Here is a 16,255-nt window from a genome sequence, read left to right on the forward strand (position 1 = left end):
AGGGCATAGTCCCCACGCCCACCGCTGCCACACCCACATCCCACACTAGCTGGCAAGTGGCAGCAGTGCAAAGTTCCCGCTCCCAGTGCTGATACGGGCGTGGCAGCGCTGGGAGCAAGGGTTATGCCTGGGATCTTTGCTTCATCAATTCCTACCACTGTGTATCAAATACTAGTAGCAACACAGGTCCAGAATCGTTTTATGACTTCTGAACTTCAATTGATACGGTTTTTAACCAAACAAAAAAATAATCATGGTTTTGCACTAATGCAAGTTCTGTAAATATGTGAAAAATCCTATTTTCCACCGAATTACAAATTATTAAAAAGAAAACAAGCATGAAAGGGAAAAAAAGGGACTCTTTGTTTCCAAGGTTAGTTTCCAATTTGAAAAAGAAAGAATCAACAAAAACACACAGCAATTAGAACCTTCAGCATGCATCTGCTGAATGGCTGGCTAGGCACTATACAGCATTCAAACTGTAGCAATTCAACAAGCTCTTTCTTGAAGGAAAAAGGGGGAGAAATGCTAATCTGTTTCTAGAAATCAGCAATGTGATGTGTGCCTCCTCCCATTAAAGTTGGGGTCATTGAGTGATACAGCATTGCTTGATGAGGTATTGCTCAATGCACCCTGATGCAGTGAAAACACCATTCTTCATTCCCACCACAGCAAAATACCCCTGACACCAAGGATCATCTAGCTACTTCCTTTAACCTGTTATTGGAATTAAACATAGCTATTTCAGTACAACTTTAACACGCATCAGGAAGACAATCATTACTACTGGATCAAGATGTCAGGGGGCAATTTATTTGCAATTTTTACAAAAAAAGATTTTCTGACCTTTTCACATGGCAGAAGATGTATAAAACCTTTATACACAGGGTCAGTTCAAACAGGCTACCAAATCATGGAGTCCTTATAATGGAGTACCTCTAACTTTTACATCTAGATTTTTAAAGCTGTGAGTGATCATCAATCCCGTAGTTTTGTAAAATGAACAAAACATATTTGACTGAAATCATCATTTAATTGGCTGAACTACTGTAAGTGTATTATGAGTTAAAACACACACACACACATTACAATGGAGTTGACAGGACTGCTAAGGTATATGCAGTCTTTCTTTTTCCTGCTTGGGGGCTAGTTCAAACCGAGTCCTGATTCTAAGTTCCTGGAAGTTTCCGCTCTGAATGAAGATACTTGGCTGCTTAGAAGAGAAAAGCCAATTCCCTTTGTTGGTAAATATTCACCTTATAAAAGATGCCAGAGTTTTCATCGTTCACAAGCACTCTCAGAAATAGATTGAATACAGCATGGAAATTAAATTATCATTTCAGCTCTGCATGGGCCTTCCAGCCAGGGCTACGATACATTTCCTGTGCTGTAAAAGACCCAAGGTTAAACAGAGCACTTCAGTTTGTAGGGGCTATTGGGTCAGCACCATTGATGAGTTTGAAATTCAGACATTTTACCATACCTAAAGGAAAGAAAAAAAGTCTTCATACCTCAACATTTTAGTCTCCCATCAGTCCACCTACAACTCTCCTTTGTGTTGTCATTAATTAATTGCATGTGTCAAAGAAGGATATTGCTTATTGGTTTTTTTCCCCACTGAACACTGAAAAAACTGTACCGTTGGTTGTAGAGCATATACTCCCACGTATATTGTGGTAATCAGAGCTCCAGAAAGACCACACAAGCTGTTACTGTTTTATTTTTTTACAGAGGCTGGTTATGTTTTTTAAGAGCTAATATACAGTATTTCTATATCTTCTGTTTTTTAATTTCTTCTGAAACTATTTTTTTAATTCATACACCTCATTTTCCCATTAGTTAATCAATATACAGATTTTGTTTCTTTTGTTACAAAAACACAAACAGAAAAAAACGGAAAAGATAAAACAAAAACTTTGATTCTGAACCAGGAGTCAGAGAACAACTAGAAAGGATATTGTGTGTGTCCCAGAAACAGAGAGCGCCGGGGAAAAAGAAACCTGTGCTGACCCTCTGTTGAAACCTGATCGAGTTCAAGAGGCACACAGAATACCATTTATAGCATTTCCCAGGGGTTGGGGTGAGGGGCAGAGAGTGCACCAGACAGCTCTCAGACTGGCTGCATGGGCCACTAGCTGCCAGCAAGGTTATAAAATATGTAGATACTGAATGCCAGGGAATAATTCCTGAATCCTCCTCATCTGCCTTTCTTTGCAATGTCTTCCCTATTTCTGACCTTGTAAGGGTGTTGCAAAGCACACACCTTTTTAAAACAAGGACATTACTTTTTTTGCTTATTGGCTAGGGAGAAAGTGGAGTAAACAAGAGAGGGGGTGAATGTCTGACACTGCAATGACTGCTAATGGACAATGCATGTACACTGGGATGGCAGCATAAAGGAACAGGTATGTGGGTAACAGTACATGGTCTGATCCTCAGCTTTCAATTGGCTCAGGTCCATTAAGGGAGATCTGCTGATCATCAGCTGAGGATCTGTCCCAAACTAACAGTGAACCCAGCTAGTGTTTTTAAAGCAAGACTTCTATGGAGATTCAGGCATTTTTTCATGATGGCAAGAAATTCTCAGAACTGAGCCAGTAGGATAGAGCCAGTTTACGTAATCTTTTCTCACTATAATAAAAGGTTGCACAAGGTTTTAAAATTGCTATTACTAAACCTGTGAAAAACGAAGGGAGCTATTTTCAGGCTAGCTTCTTCAAGGAAAAAATATTACTCATCATAAACAAAACCCAAAGCACAGCAGCTTCTGCTGATCAGCTATAACTCTGTGTACATGCTCTGCGTGCAGCTGCTAGCTTGCCTGACTACAGTTGTTAGTGGGTGAAAGTAAATAAGCAACAAAGTTCAAATTTAGACAGGCAGAATTCACCTACTCCTACCTCTCCAAGAAGTGAAGGGCTGTCAGCCCACATCTATTCCACAGCAGGAGGCTGCTCTTTCAGGGTGGCCACTTTTCCTTCCTTTGTCTACAAAATAATTGTGTTCATGTGCGGTAACCTACAGCATTGAAAACTCTGAATGGCTTTCGCTTGTCCTACAGGTGACATCCATTGAAAACAGAAATGGGAATATCCCAAGAAGGCTGGGAAGGTTGGCCCTTCTTCCTTCCTTTCTCCTCTTCCTAGTCACTAAATTGTTTCATAGAAACAAAAGTAATGTAACCAAATCAAAGCAGAAGTGTTTGGGTGTGGTACAAGTGATTTAACTGACAAAATATCTACTTCAGGGCCAAAAACTGGTCTCTTAATCTGTGGAAAAGACTTAATTTAATTTTCCTTTAGATTATTATAAAAATAAATCACTTCCGTGCATATGAAATGGTGGCAGCTTTGGAAAAAAAAATTCTTCATTTATCTCTGGAATAGGTACAGAACAACATCTTTTGTTCAGGCCCACAAATTTGTCTCAACCTGACCTAAAGGTCTGCTTCTAAGACTCAAAAAAGGTAAAGTTTGTTCTGTGTACTCCTTCAGTTCTTGGCCTCTCTGCTGGGACTGACAAATTGAGGCCAATTAGTGTCATATAAGACTGCAGTTTCTGTGATCTAGGTATTTGCCCTCAAGAAGCGCATCCACACACATGCGCATGTGTGTCTTGCAGTGTCTCAAAGCCCTTCAGTCCTCCACGGAGATGCTCTGGTAGGCTGCAAGAGCGTCTCCATGGTTGCCCCTTCCCAGGTGCTGAAGCACACTACCTGCAGTGACCGGGACCTGGGCTCCATGCCAGGTTAGTAGGGGGTGGGAAGAGCTGGAGGAGTGAGGGAGACTAATGAGGGTGCGGTGGCCCCGGGGTGGGTGGGCAGCTCGGGAGGGTGGGTCTGCCAGCCACCCCCCTGCATGACTGCAGCCCCCCACCTCGCCCTGTGGCTGGGTGCAGCCCCCTGGTCTCCTCCCTGCTCTGCTACAGCTCCCCGCTCAGCACAGGGCTGGCTGTGGCCTGCTTGCTTGCCCCCCTCCTGGCTGTGGCCCCCTGTGCACTCCCCATCCAGCTGCAGCCCCCAGCCCTGCATGCTCCCTGCCAGTCTGCAGCTCCCCTGTGCACCCCCTGCCCAGCTGCAGCCCTCCCACAGCTTACCAGTAACAGCAACTGTGCTCTTGGCCTCGTGGCTCAGCCTCCCTGCACAGCGAGGCGGGGCAGCATCACTTGGCCCCAGCTGCCAGGTATCTGCGTGACCTGTGCTGGGCCACAGCAGCAGGTTGTAGCTCGGTGCAGCATGGAGCCATGTGCTTTCGGGCAGCTCCAGGCTGTCACCCAAGGCTGCACACCACTCATGGGGACCGCTGGACACACCGACCCAGGTCCTGCATGCACAGGAGATGCCCAGCTGGACGGCACAGGGATCATGCACGCAGGACCTGAGCTAGTGTGGCTGGTGGTCCCCGCGAGCAGTGCACAGCCCTGGGTGACAGCCCGGAGCGGCCCGAAAGCACACAGCCCTGTGCCACGCCAAGCTGGGCTGCAGCAGCATGCTATGGCAGAGGCCATGAGGATACCTGGTGGCTGGGGCTGAACTGCGCCGCACCCCGCCAGACAGGGGGGCTGGGCCATGAGGCCAAGAGCGCGGCTGCTGTTGCTGGTAAGCTGCGGGGGCAGGGGAGTTGGAGCCAGGCAGGGGGCAAGTGAGGAGGCTGCAGTTGGGTGGGAAGTGAGCAGCGGGGGCATGCAGCTGGGTGGGGAGCGCATGGGGGAGCTGCAGCCAGGCAGAGAGCACGTGAGCAGGCCACAGTCAGCTGCGGGCCATGCAGGGGGGCTGGAGCTGAGTGAGGAGGCTGCAGCCAAGTGTGGAGGTGAGCAAGGGGCTGCACCCAAATGCAGGCTGAGCAGGGGGGCTGGAGCCAGGCACGGGCTTACCAAGGAGTCTGTAGTCAAGCAGGGAGGCGAGTGGCAGGGCTGGAGCTGGGCGCAGACTGAGCAGTGGGGTTGGAGTTGAGCAGGGAGACAGGCAGGGGGCTGCGCCCAGGAAGGCGAGCAGGGGCGGCGGACTCACCCCTCCCAAGCTGCCCCTCACATGGTCCCCTGTACCCTCAGTAGCACCCCCGCTCCTCTGGCTCCCCCCATCCTGCTATTTACCTGGCACAGCGCCCAGGTCCCAGTTGCTGTGACCCGCTGTGCAGTTTCCATCCATGCCTGGCAGGCGTGCAGCCTTGGGGTCACATGCTACTGCAGGTGAGCAGCAGATCATAGCTAGCCCCCACTGCCAGACTCCTGCAGTGGGGAGAGGGTGCAGGGAACTCTCCGGGCTGCTTCAGCAGTCTAGCTAGCACACGGGCTAGTGTCCCCAGATACCAATTGGCTGGTCCCCAGAAGCTCCTGAGGGCAAGTAGCCCTGAGCTACTTGCCAGGGCAGCTTTTTATATTGCTGGGGCCAGCACAGGTGCTAGCCCTGGGCTCTAGCTCCCCCTGGCTGCAGATCCATGAGGAGTTAGGCAGTTATTTTTCCCCAAGTGGCACAATTTGACCCACACCAAAGTGCATGTCCAGGCACATGCACTGAGGCAAAAAACTCCAAGCTCAAATTTGCACCGCTTCTATTTGAGCTGCTGCATGTGTGGACACGCCCAAGGAGTCAGCCTCGGGTCTCAAAATTCCTAACTCACGATACACAAAAACTTTCAGTCATGACTGACCCAGAATAGATTTGGACTAGCAGTTCAGAGGTGAACTTCCATTCCCAACCCCAGGAACTAGCCTCTTTTGACCCAGTCTCTGTTCTCAAAAAGTAAATAGGGGAGAAAATGAGCTGATTTAGTCATAACCTTTGAGACTTTAACATACATCCTAAAGAGCAGGTGTTTTCAGCTCACCATGCCATTGATTAACAAATGAACACAAACTTGCAGACCAAAAGTATCCAACTACAGTACTTTAAAATAATCTATTTGCTTGAAAAAAATCTAGAAAAACACAAACCCCCATAAAACAGACAGAACATGAACAAGCAGATAAAAATAACCTCTACAAAATATAAATTCATTCCTAGTTCACTTATTGTTGTTGTTGGGTTTGTTTTATTTTGGGGGGGGTATGAAGAGGGCCACTGATTTAGCTTCTCAAGAGAACGCTGATTAATGCAAGCTTAAGACTCTCAGGGATGATGAGTTCCAAAAGTTTTGTCCTGAGTTTTATAGAGCAACTCTTGTAGGAGACATTGTCCACTCATCCAGACTGGAATGTCTCCCTGAAAAAAAAGGCAAAAACATTCATCACAAAAGCAACTAAATGACCTGAACAGCACAGCTTACAATTGCAGTGGCAATTAAAGCTATAGCTAGTTATGGTCTCCAGGTTCATCTTACCTGTTTTATACACTGCAGCCGGTCATTGGTCTGCTGTATGTGCCTGTCCATAGAATTCATTTTGATTGTCTCCACTTGGCTTCTACCTGAAAGCCATTAAAATCCCTCAATCTGAAAGATAAAAAGAACAATAAAGATCACTGAATAAAGTCTATACCCTTCATCCAATTCTACTGTAAAGAAGAGCATTAATATAACATGTAGTAGAGGTTTAGGTAATCTTCTTTTGTGGAATGGAGGAATATAAGCAGAGGGAGGAGACATGGTATTCACAGGCAGAGAATCTGTATTTTACATGGAACAATGACATTAAAGTCACATGATGATATGTCACCAGGTACAGCAAACTCCATTGGGAACTTTTGTGAAACCAGTAACAAAGATTTGCTATACCAAATGGTGCTAAAATGAAGCAGACGAACTGATTACAATGTCCAGTAAACTCTTGAACACACTGCTATACAAACAAAAGTCTAAATTTTATTACTCTTTTTAATTTTCCTAAAGGAGAAAATACTTCTCCACAGTATTACAAGTATTACATAACTCATGTACCACATTACATGGTCAGGAAACAAGGATTTGGGATTATGAATTGTCAATTTAGAGGAATTTCTCCAAAATGTTGTTCAGATATGCTTTGAATCCGAGTACTTTAATATTAACAAGATAAGATAACCTTGGTATTAGACTGGATCATTGAAAATTGGTTCTGGAAGGAATTACGCTAGTAATAAGCCCAGTACTAGGATACGGTGCTATGAGATTGAAGCCTCATATTCAGGTCAAAGTGCTGAGCAGCCTCCACCTTCTGAATTTCCGGGCTCTTCTATGTGTCCCTACTTCAGCACCTCAAATTAGTCTTTTGGAAACCCCTGGACTCTCATTTTTCATTCCCAGCTCTGCCACTGTCTTGCTGTGCAATCTGCACAAACTCTATGAACCTCACTGTTTACATCTGGAAAATGAGTGTCGTCCTCATCATGTGATGTGATTCAATTCATGTCAGTGCAGCAGTACAAAACCATCAGCTGAGAAGCAACACGGAGGAATTATGATGATGTAGTAAAGAAAAAACTGAGGACCTCTGACCCTTCCCTACCTTGCAACCCACACCCATGCCGAATTGTGGTTATGGATGCCACTTGGTACACACCATATCGAGAAGACAGGTGGTGTCAGGGGACTGACGGTGAGCAGGGCTAATTAGAGACTTACTTGACCAGAAGGGGGCCAGGCTTAAGTCATATAAGCCCAGGGCCAGAGCTGGTCAGGTAATCTAGCCCCATGAGCCACGAGGAGAGAAGTTCCTGGCAGCAGAGTCCGGACTTAACATCTGAGCTGGGGGTATGCAGCACTGAGGCCACGGACAGGCCAGGTCTTGGAAGAGATAGGCCTGTGAACAGGAGTGAGTCAGCCCATAGCTTGGAGACAGGCAGCAGAGGGCCCGGGTGCCCGGAGCCCAGCTACCAAATGGAGCAGTGCCTGAGATAGACGAGGCAGGCCTTGGAACAGCTAAGCCTGGGGACAGAGGCAATAGCCTGAGAGGACTGGTGATGCCTAGTGGTTGTGGAAGGGGCTGAAGGGGAGGCATGGAGGAGGAGGCATTTGGCCCAGTGAGAAAGAGGAAGAGGGGCCAGAAGAACAGTGGACCTGAGGCCCAGAGGGAGACAGCCATTGTGGGGTGGAGTGCGGGGTCAGAGCAGGCCTTGGATGAGATAGGTCTGAGGCCCACAGAGGGAGCGAGCATGAGCCCAGGAAGGACTAGGTGCTGGGAGAAGTTCCAGTGCCTGGTGGGACCAAGAAGGTCTGGTGCCCAGGGGGGACTAAGGTGCATCAAGGGAAGCTCCAGCACCTGGGGCCTCCTGGAGGGCAGAGTGCAGTGTTAGCAGAGCACCTGCAAGGAATGGGAGTGGGTACTGGGGAGGATGGAGCGCAGAAAACTATCCCTTAAGGCAATGACCACAAGCACCTGTGGTCCTAAGAGTAAGACCAGGCTTGGGAAGCCCTGGGGCAGCTTCCCTTTTATAACAAACTAACATCATCAAGGCGTGGTGGACAAGTAAAGGGGAGAGGGCCCCAAGGGGAGCCAGGTTGCAAAGGGCTGAGTGGCCATGAGGGGGCATCATGACCATCCCTGGGACAAGCACTTACTACACTAACATCAGCACAGAATTAATTTTCAGTGGTGGTAAAAATATAAGTAAAGAATTAAAATTGGAGACCAAAGTAGAGACATAGAAGGGACAAGATTAGCAAGTACATCTCATTGTGAATTCCTAGCTCTAGCTGGGAGTGTCACTCATGGCCCTAATTATTACAGAGCCAAGAACAAATACCCAGTCAGGTCTACATTCAAACCTTTAAACCACCGTGGCCCCAAAGAAGTTTCCGTTTAAGGCCACAGGAATGCAATGCAAGCACAGGTAAACAAATAAGCCATGCAGCCCTTTGGCCTAATTTACCTTTTTTACTGTATTGGCAGAATAGTTGCCCAGAAATACAGAATCCTGGATTACAATCAGCAATTTCTGTCCATATTTCACATTATCAGCTAGTATGCACTGCATTTTTTGAAGAATTGTGTCAAATTTCAGCTATTTATCACTGCATTTAAAGTCTTTTGTTTCTAGAACTCTTTTCCTAGGGATAGGGTGGGGAACCCTGCTCTTCTCCATTTTTCCTTTCATTCACTTTCCTTGTATTTGCAGTGGAACTGGAGCCACGGGATTTACACGCTGCATCACAAAACCTCCGGTGATGGATTCTTCTGTCCTTGCAAGACTGGAACCATTATATTACTATAAGACACATTTTCATACATAAGAATGGGGAGTGGAGACAGATTCAGCAAGGCACATTCTCACATAGCTTATTGGTTCTAGTACCAAGTACTAACACCATACTGGCACAACAGGATCTCAAGCATGTACACCAATATCTGCTCTTGTAAATCCAACTTTCATTCTCATTGCATCTAGCAGTCAGCTCTTGTTGATCAGAGAGCTGTCCCTGATAGAACTGCTTCTCACTCCCCACACACATGAAAAACAGAGAAAAATGTTTCAGATGCTTGTTTTGTTAGAGAAGCTGACCCTTTACCACTCCCACCTCACATCACTCTAAAGCTCTTCAATTAGAGGACCTCTAAAAGCCTGTACTGTCAATGCCCAGCCCCCAGGAAGGGAATGGTTTTTCCCTTGATGGAGGCACTGAATGCATCACTGTCACAGCACGATGGATTCCAGACCATGGGGTCCATGTGAGTCCCACGCACCCAAGCCGTCTGAGATTTCTGTACCTAACTGATAATGCTCTCTCATGGCTCCTGCCGGATTAGACTCAAGGAAAGAAATCTTTTCTGCTAGACAGCTAAATGAGGTCTTATAACAGCAGCTCAAACTTCTCATCCCCACACTCTAGACACAAGAGGGTACAATAAAGCACTTCTGTCAATAAATTACAACACTTGTGAAATAGTAAAGCCAGTTTCCATAAACAAATATTATCATTAGACTATGCCAGTGCCACCTTCTCAAACACAAACACTGTCCAAGGACCTTTTAGAAAATGCAGACTGATACATTTTATTAAAAGCAAGTAACGCATTCTTATCTGTCTACAAGACCCCCCAAAACAACCTCAGTAGCCATGAAGTTTAATCTTTCAGTGGACAGCAGAGGTATTTATCATGAGATAAGCTAGCCCAGACATGACACCACTTCAGCAATGATCCATCTTAAAAGCCAGAATACATTATCTGCATTTTAATTGATCATCAGGACAGATGGAAGAAAGCACATTAAAACCCATGCACACATTTAATTTTTTTTGTTATAACTAAGGAAATTTGAAACCCAGAGGCTTCATTTTTCTTCTAAAAGAGTCAGAAGTATTTTACTTATGTAGTCAATAAACAAAATGCTGTATCTTAAATTGATTTTGGAAGAGAGAACCATTTCCTTCTCTGGTGTTATTTAATTAACACTTTCACTGCCATAAAGCCATACATACAGATTGGAAGCCAATGTGAAAAGAATGTCTATTCCTGGCAAAAGATGCAAAGACTTATTCAATACTTCCAGAAAACGTGATTCTTGTGTAAAGCTGGACGTACCAGGCACTGAAGCTGTCAGCTAATAACATCAGGGAACTTCTGTGGTGCTGCTGGAAGTACATTGTTGGGCTGGGAGGCTGCAGGGGGATTCTATAGAGATAATAATAATGACTTGCCTTCTTGTAGTACCTCTTATGCCAAAAGATTGCAAAGAATTTTACAAACTGATTTAGAAATTCTATATAATGCTGCCCCAATTATCTAGCTTTCAGTTAACCACAAATGCAAATGGAGATTGATGGCTGCTACCTGAACTATTCTACTTGTCTAAAACTATTTTTTATCCAAGAGCTGTAGATTTGTCAAAACCTTTTTTTGGAAAAGCAGGGCTGTGCATGCAGAAATCACCTACCCAAGAAGACACTTCTTGGTCAGTGAATCCATTCCCCCATCATCAGTGGTTCAAGTGGTCCATTTTTGTTATGTTTTAATCCCTACTATGCCTATTGGAAGATTTTTCCTGGAACTCATTCCTCTGCTAGTTACAAACCTTCCTTTAATATCTGACTTAAATGTACTCATGGCCATTTTATGCCAGTATTATCTTTGAGCACAAATAGCTGTGTTCACCCTCCCTGGCATTTACCCCCACAACATGTTTATAGACAGCAACCATATTCCTACACAGCTTTCATTCTGTAAAACAAAACAAACCAAGTTATTTTTTAATTTCCTCTCATAAACAGGCTCTCCATTCCCCTGATCATCTTATTGGCCCTTTTTGGCATTATTCCAGTTTGACTCTATCTTCCTTGAACATGAGTGACTAGTTGTATACAGCATTCCAGAGGAAATCTCATTGCTGCTTTGTACAACAGTATTGACGAAACCCATCACTACCGGAAATACATCAACTGATAGTTCCTAGGTTCTGTTTTCTTTTTCATGCCCATATTACAGTGGCATCTCATAATCATTTAGTGATCAATTAGCATATTCAGATCTTTCTTCTTTTCAGTTGCTTCCAACTAATGGGCTCCCAGCTTATAGCAGAAATTCTTGTTGTCTGGGAATAACATGGAAGCTGTTTCATTGCCCCTAGTAACACTTAATTGTTTAGGATGGGAAGTAAAGAATACCATATGTACCTGAAATTGCACAGAGAATTTAAACATGCTGAATAATGACCTAGGTACTACCAACACGGCTACAACCAAAAACCTAGCAGTATTTTTTGGGACATCTTTTATTGGACCAACTTTCTAGTTGAGCGAGAAGTTACACAAACTTTTAGGCACAAACTGCCCACTCTTAGGTTGCCCTATAGAAGGGCAGTTCATGCTTGAAAATTTGTCTAACTTGTCTCCTACCTATACAGTTGGTCCAAATATTCTGACTTCTTGTGGTCTTTTTGAGTTTCTTGCAACAGAAAAATTGCTCTGTTATTTTTCCGTAGTCAAGAAATAAGTGAAAGTTAAAACCTGGCATTTCCTGTTGGGCGCTCTGAGTGTGTACCCAAGTCTAACAAGACTGATAACCACTGTACTAAAGGTTTGTCTGCCTGGGGAAATTTACTGACAGAAGTGTACTAGTATACATCTAAGACGTTTTTTAAATATAAAGGTGTTTAGGTAACAGAAGGCTCAATATGGCAGAAGATGACTAGCCTCCTGTTTAGTTAAGTGTTAAGCTCAAGGCACAAGTGAAAATTACTTTGGTGGGGCTTACGCTTGTATCATGTATATCAATATTAGCAAAATATAGAAGGATTCAGCACAACAAGCAGCCTTTAAGACTAGCAGGGGGTGCTGCTGATAAGGATTAAGGACATCAATAAGCTGGGTGGAAGAGAGAATTTCAGTTGGTGTCTTCACAAATACCAAAACCTCTCTCTCTCTCATACACAGGCAAACTTATAAATTAAGGATTTTGTATGATACTATTTAATATCCATGCATGCTCGCTCCATCCAAAAGGATACGTGTAAACAAACCTTTCCCGTCACCTTTTGTTTGCTTAGTACATAGGGAGTCTATCCTGCTGTATTCTTTTCCAAGGTAAAGGCTTGCTGTGTTCTCTTTTAAAAAAATATTACCATTAGTACATTATTGTTTGTCTACCTCCTTCCTTCCTCTCAAGCATTTGAGTCTATAGCTCCAGGCAGCAATTAAATATACCTCGTTTACATATTTATGATGCCTCAAAGGGGAAAGGGTATTTCTTTTTTATTTAAAAAAATAGCGAACAGGTGTATTAACCCATTAAACAATATCTTTTTAAACAAAAATTTATATGCTGAGATATATTGATCTCTCTGGTGAAATACTATTAGAAGTATGTTCCTATATACATAAGGCAGGGGTGGCCAACCAAATGGAAGCTGGTCACTGTCTGCCTGTGCAAAGATTCAAGGAGATGCATATTAACTTCTGAAGAGCCACATGTGGCTCCAGAGCCGCAGGTTGGCCACCCCTGTAACAAGTGAAGGGAATTAAGTAGTGGATAAGAGAGATATAATGATTTTGTAACCTGCTACCATAATCTATGGTAGAATTCTCTGAATTTTACAATATTACAATTTTTAATTTTTTTGTCAAAAATTATACTTTCAACCAAAAAATTCCAGAGAGCTGTTCAATTAAAAATATTTGTGATATATGACTAGCTGTTTGAAACTTTCAATAATCAAATATTTAAGCAACATTTCAATATTCTAAAATTTTCAAAACTGAAAACAGATTACTGTGATGACTGTTTTGGACCATTTTTACTTTATATTGTAGATTTCTACATGGGCCACTTAAATTTTAAGTATTGAACTATTTCAAACCCTCAATTTTGCATCATTTGTGACACAAGTGAGAAATACTTCTAGCTTCTGGAATAATAACAGGTATCAGGTAGGTACATAAGTAAGTAGTAATAAGTGGCACTTACTGTTTATTTTGCTTATATGAAGCCTGACAACACGCCCATAAATTAGGAAACATTTTTTCCATTTTTGAGATGGTAAACACAACACAGCACTGAATGACTTGTTTAATGCCACCTACTGTGTCAAAGGATTCGAGTTTTGGGGGCCCCTGAAATAGTGGTAGGAAACATACACAGGTCTTGTCTGCACAATTTTCACTAATCCATATTGTCATATTGTCCATATTCCTTACACTACACAAGTGCAAAGCAGCTAACAACTTGTCCACTGCTATAAGAAACAATGGACAAATTGGACCGCTAAAATACAAGCAGCTTGAAGCAGGTCTGCATTATCAACTAAAATTTGGGCCTAACCTTTTAGAAAGGTTATAAAAATGTTGGTCCTCTCTCCTCTCCAACTCAGTGCTTGATGGCTCTCCCTCCTCCTCCCATGCTTTCATACTTCTGAAACACAAGTAGAAGCACTGAAAAATAGTGGGAAATTGCATGGGCCAGATTAATGGGCAAGTGGGAGTAACTAACTGGAATTATCAGACCTATTCAGTGAATTCCAGGCCTGATTTCTACACCAGAGGTGAAGGTAGTACTCAGCAACAAAGCCGAGCTGATGTTGTACTGTTGACACAGACTCAACATATGAACCAAAGAGATTACCTACCTTGATTAAATCTGGCAAATAGATGGGAAATCCTTCAATATCCAGAAAGAATGGTGTTCTGAGAAAGCTACAGAACTTTCTTGTAGCAAAGAATGTGTCAGCATGTATGATGGGTAATAAATAATATGCCGTATTGTTAGCTAATTATATAAATTAAGTAATTAAATAACAGTTGATTAGGATGTCACTGACACATGAGATGGCAGTTTTAGACTCAAAAGATGACTGGTAAAAATAAATGGAGTAATAATCATGAACAAAAATAATTACCTGAATTAAAAGTTAATGTTTTAAAAATTAAAATGCAGCTAAGAACTAATAAGAGGATAAAGCATATACTGCTGATTCACTGCATATTATCTATTGATTTTTGCTCCTTTTGACTCTCAGAGTGCAGAACGAATGTCCATCACAAAATATGTGCTGGGAGAGAACATAACTGCTGTGGGAGAAGAATGAGAGCCTAGAGAGACTGCTAGCTCAGACCAAAAAGAGTCAGGATACTTGGTTTTAATTTTATAGGTTGAAGGGAGGCTGAAGATGCATATTGGCAGTTACTACCTAGGGAATTCATATGGTTATCATCAATAAAAAGGTCCTAACTTTGAACCACTTGGAAACAAGCAGATGAAATAGGGGGGAAAACTGAGGGAGGGAGGGAGGAGAGAAACCATGCCAATGGGGCCTATTTCTTTGTTTCTCCTAAGAGGAAGGTGAGAAGACAGGGTGAAGAAAAACAGTTCATAAGTAACATTTCACAATATATTTAAAATCTTCTCTCCCCTTTATGAGATGAAAGCATAAGAAGAAGTTAGTTATGGTGTACTGCTGATGCTATTTATTCAAACAGGTAAAATAGAAAAAATGTTATGTATTCAGTACCCTGAGAGTCATAAGAGAGAGCAGACAACTGTTAATAAGTGGCTTTGATCAAGCTACAAACCAGGCTATGAAGAGGGTGGGAGGGGATTACATTGCCTAATTAATCAATTAAGTCATCAGGAAAGAGGTGGCTCAAGATATGGTGTTGGAGTTTTAACACAGAGATGATTAAGATGAGACATTTGTATTGTACTATTAACACATCAGGGGGGTTAAAAAACAATTAATTTGCTTAAAGTACCATCCCTCTCAAGAGACTGAGCCAACTGCCTGCTTCCCCCATATATAGGGAGCTCAGTTTCCATATAAAAACTTGGCTAAGGTGAATTATTACTTATGAAGATGGCAGCATGTAAAAAAAGAAGGGTTTCATACAAGGCTTCACAGTACCTGCCATCTAAGTTCCAAAAAACTGTATCTGTAAATACACACCTACAAATAGTGTGTACTATTTTCACTTCATATGCATACAGAGTGATAATCATACGCGCACTCACTGCTGATACATATGCAGGTCTGTAGTACTAATTTCTACCAAACGATTAAACCAATGCTAATTGATTTGAACATATTTTTAAAAATCTTCCTGTTCAAGAGTGGGATTGAAGTGAGGTTGTCAGGTCTTGTTCCGATTAATAAAAATATGGGACATAACTGCTATTTCACATGCACAAACCAGCAGATGTCTCTGTTTTCTACCAAAGCCAAGAGAGCTCCATACCCTTCTCACACAGCAGCCTTGTGTTTCTTTAAGCCTTTACAAGCCCCTACAAATCCTCTGCTGCTGCTTCCTAACAGGGAGCACTAAAACTGACACTGTCTGTCTGACCTTGTGGTTATTGATTAACTATCTCCCCATTCGCTGCCATCTTTCACACCTCCAGCGCTTGCAAATAGAGAGCTAAGGAGTTGCAGTCATACTCTGTGACAGCTATTCTCAAAAAGGGCTGCCTTTGGAGACGCAGAGAGCGAACACTGCTGTTTGATCAAATGCGTTAATGTCAAGACTAAATACCACACAGGTTCTGACAGCTTGTTCTGTTTAATATACATTTGTTGGAACAATTCAGCACAAACAGGAAAAGGGGAGGAAAGAAATACTAGTTCAATAGCTAATATTCAGGATATGTTGCTCTTACAACAATATGCTCCTCTAAAAGGGGGTAGATTAGGGTGGGGAACACAGTGGCCACTCGTGCATAGCACATTCCAAACTAGCTTTAACAGCATGGCAATTACACTTCAGAATATCTGCTCATACTTTGTGCACTAAGCACTAATAACAAACGCCAGGAAAGAAAATGCTTTCTAGAGGTTTGAAACATGCACCTTGCTCACAGACCTAATGAGAATATTTGCAATCTCAAATATCTGTGTTTATTTTATTTCTAAATTATATTTAGG

General features: G+C 43.0%; 1 protein-coding gene across 1 annotated transcript in view; it reads right to left on the minus strand.

Moving 5' to 3' along the window:
• Positions 1-16,255, minus strand: part of ZMIZ1 (zinc finger MIZ-type containing 1) — a 510,468-nt gene that overhangs the window by 213,653 nt on the left and 280,560 nt on the right. The window contains exon 5 of the mRNA XM_025197702.1: positions 6,318-6,428. Coding sequence (XP_025053487.1) covers positions 6,318-6,377 — 60 coding nt within the window. The 5' untranslated portion in view covers positions 6,378-6,428. The remainder of the gene's footprint in view (positions 1-6,317; positions 6,429-16,255) is intronic.

Source organism: Alligator sinensis, unplaced genomic scaffold (genome assembly GCF_000455745.1).
Source record: "Alligator sinensis unplaced genomic scaffold, ASM45574v1 scaffold188_1, whole genome shotgun sequence".
Classification (NCBI taxonomy): Eukaryota; Metazoa; Chordata; order Crocodylia; family Alligatoridae; genus Alligator; species Alligator sinensis.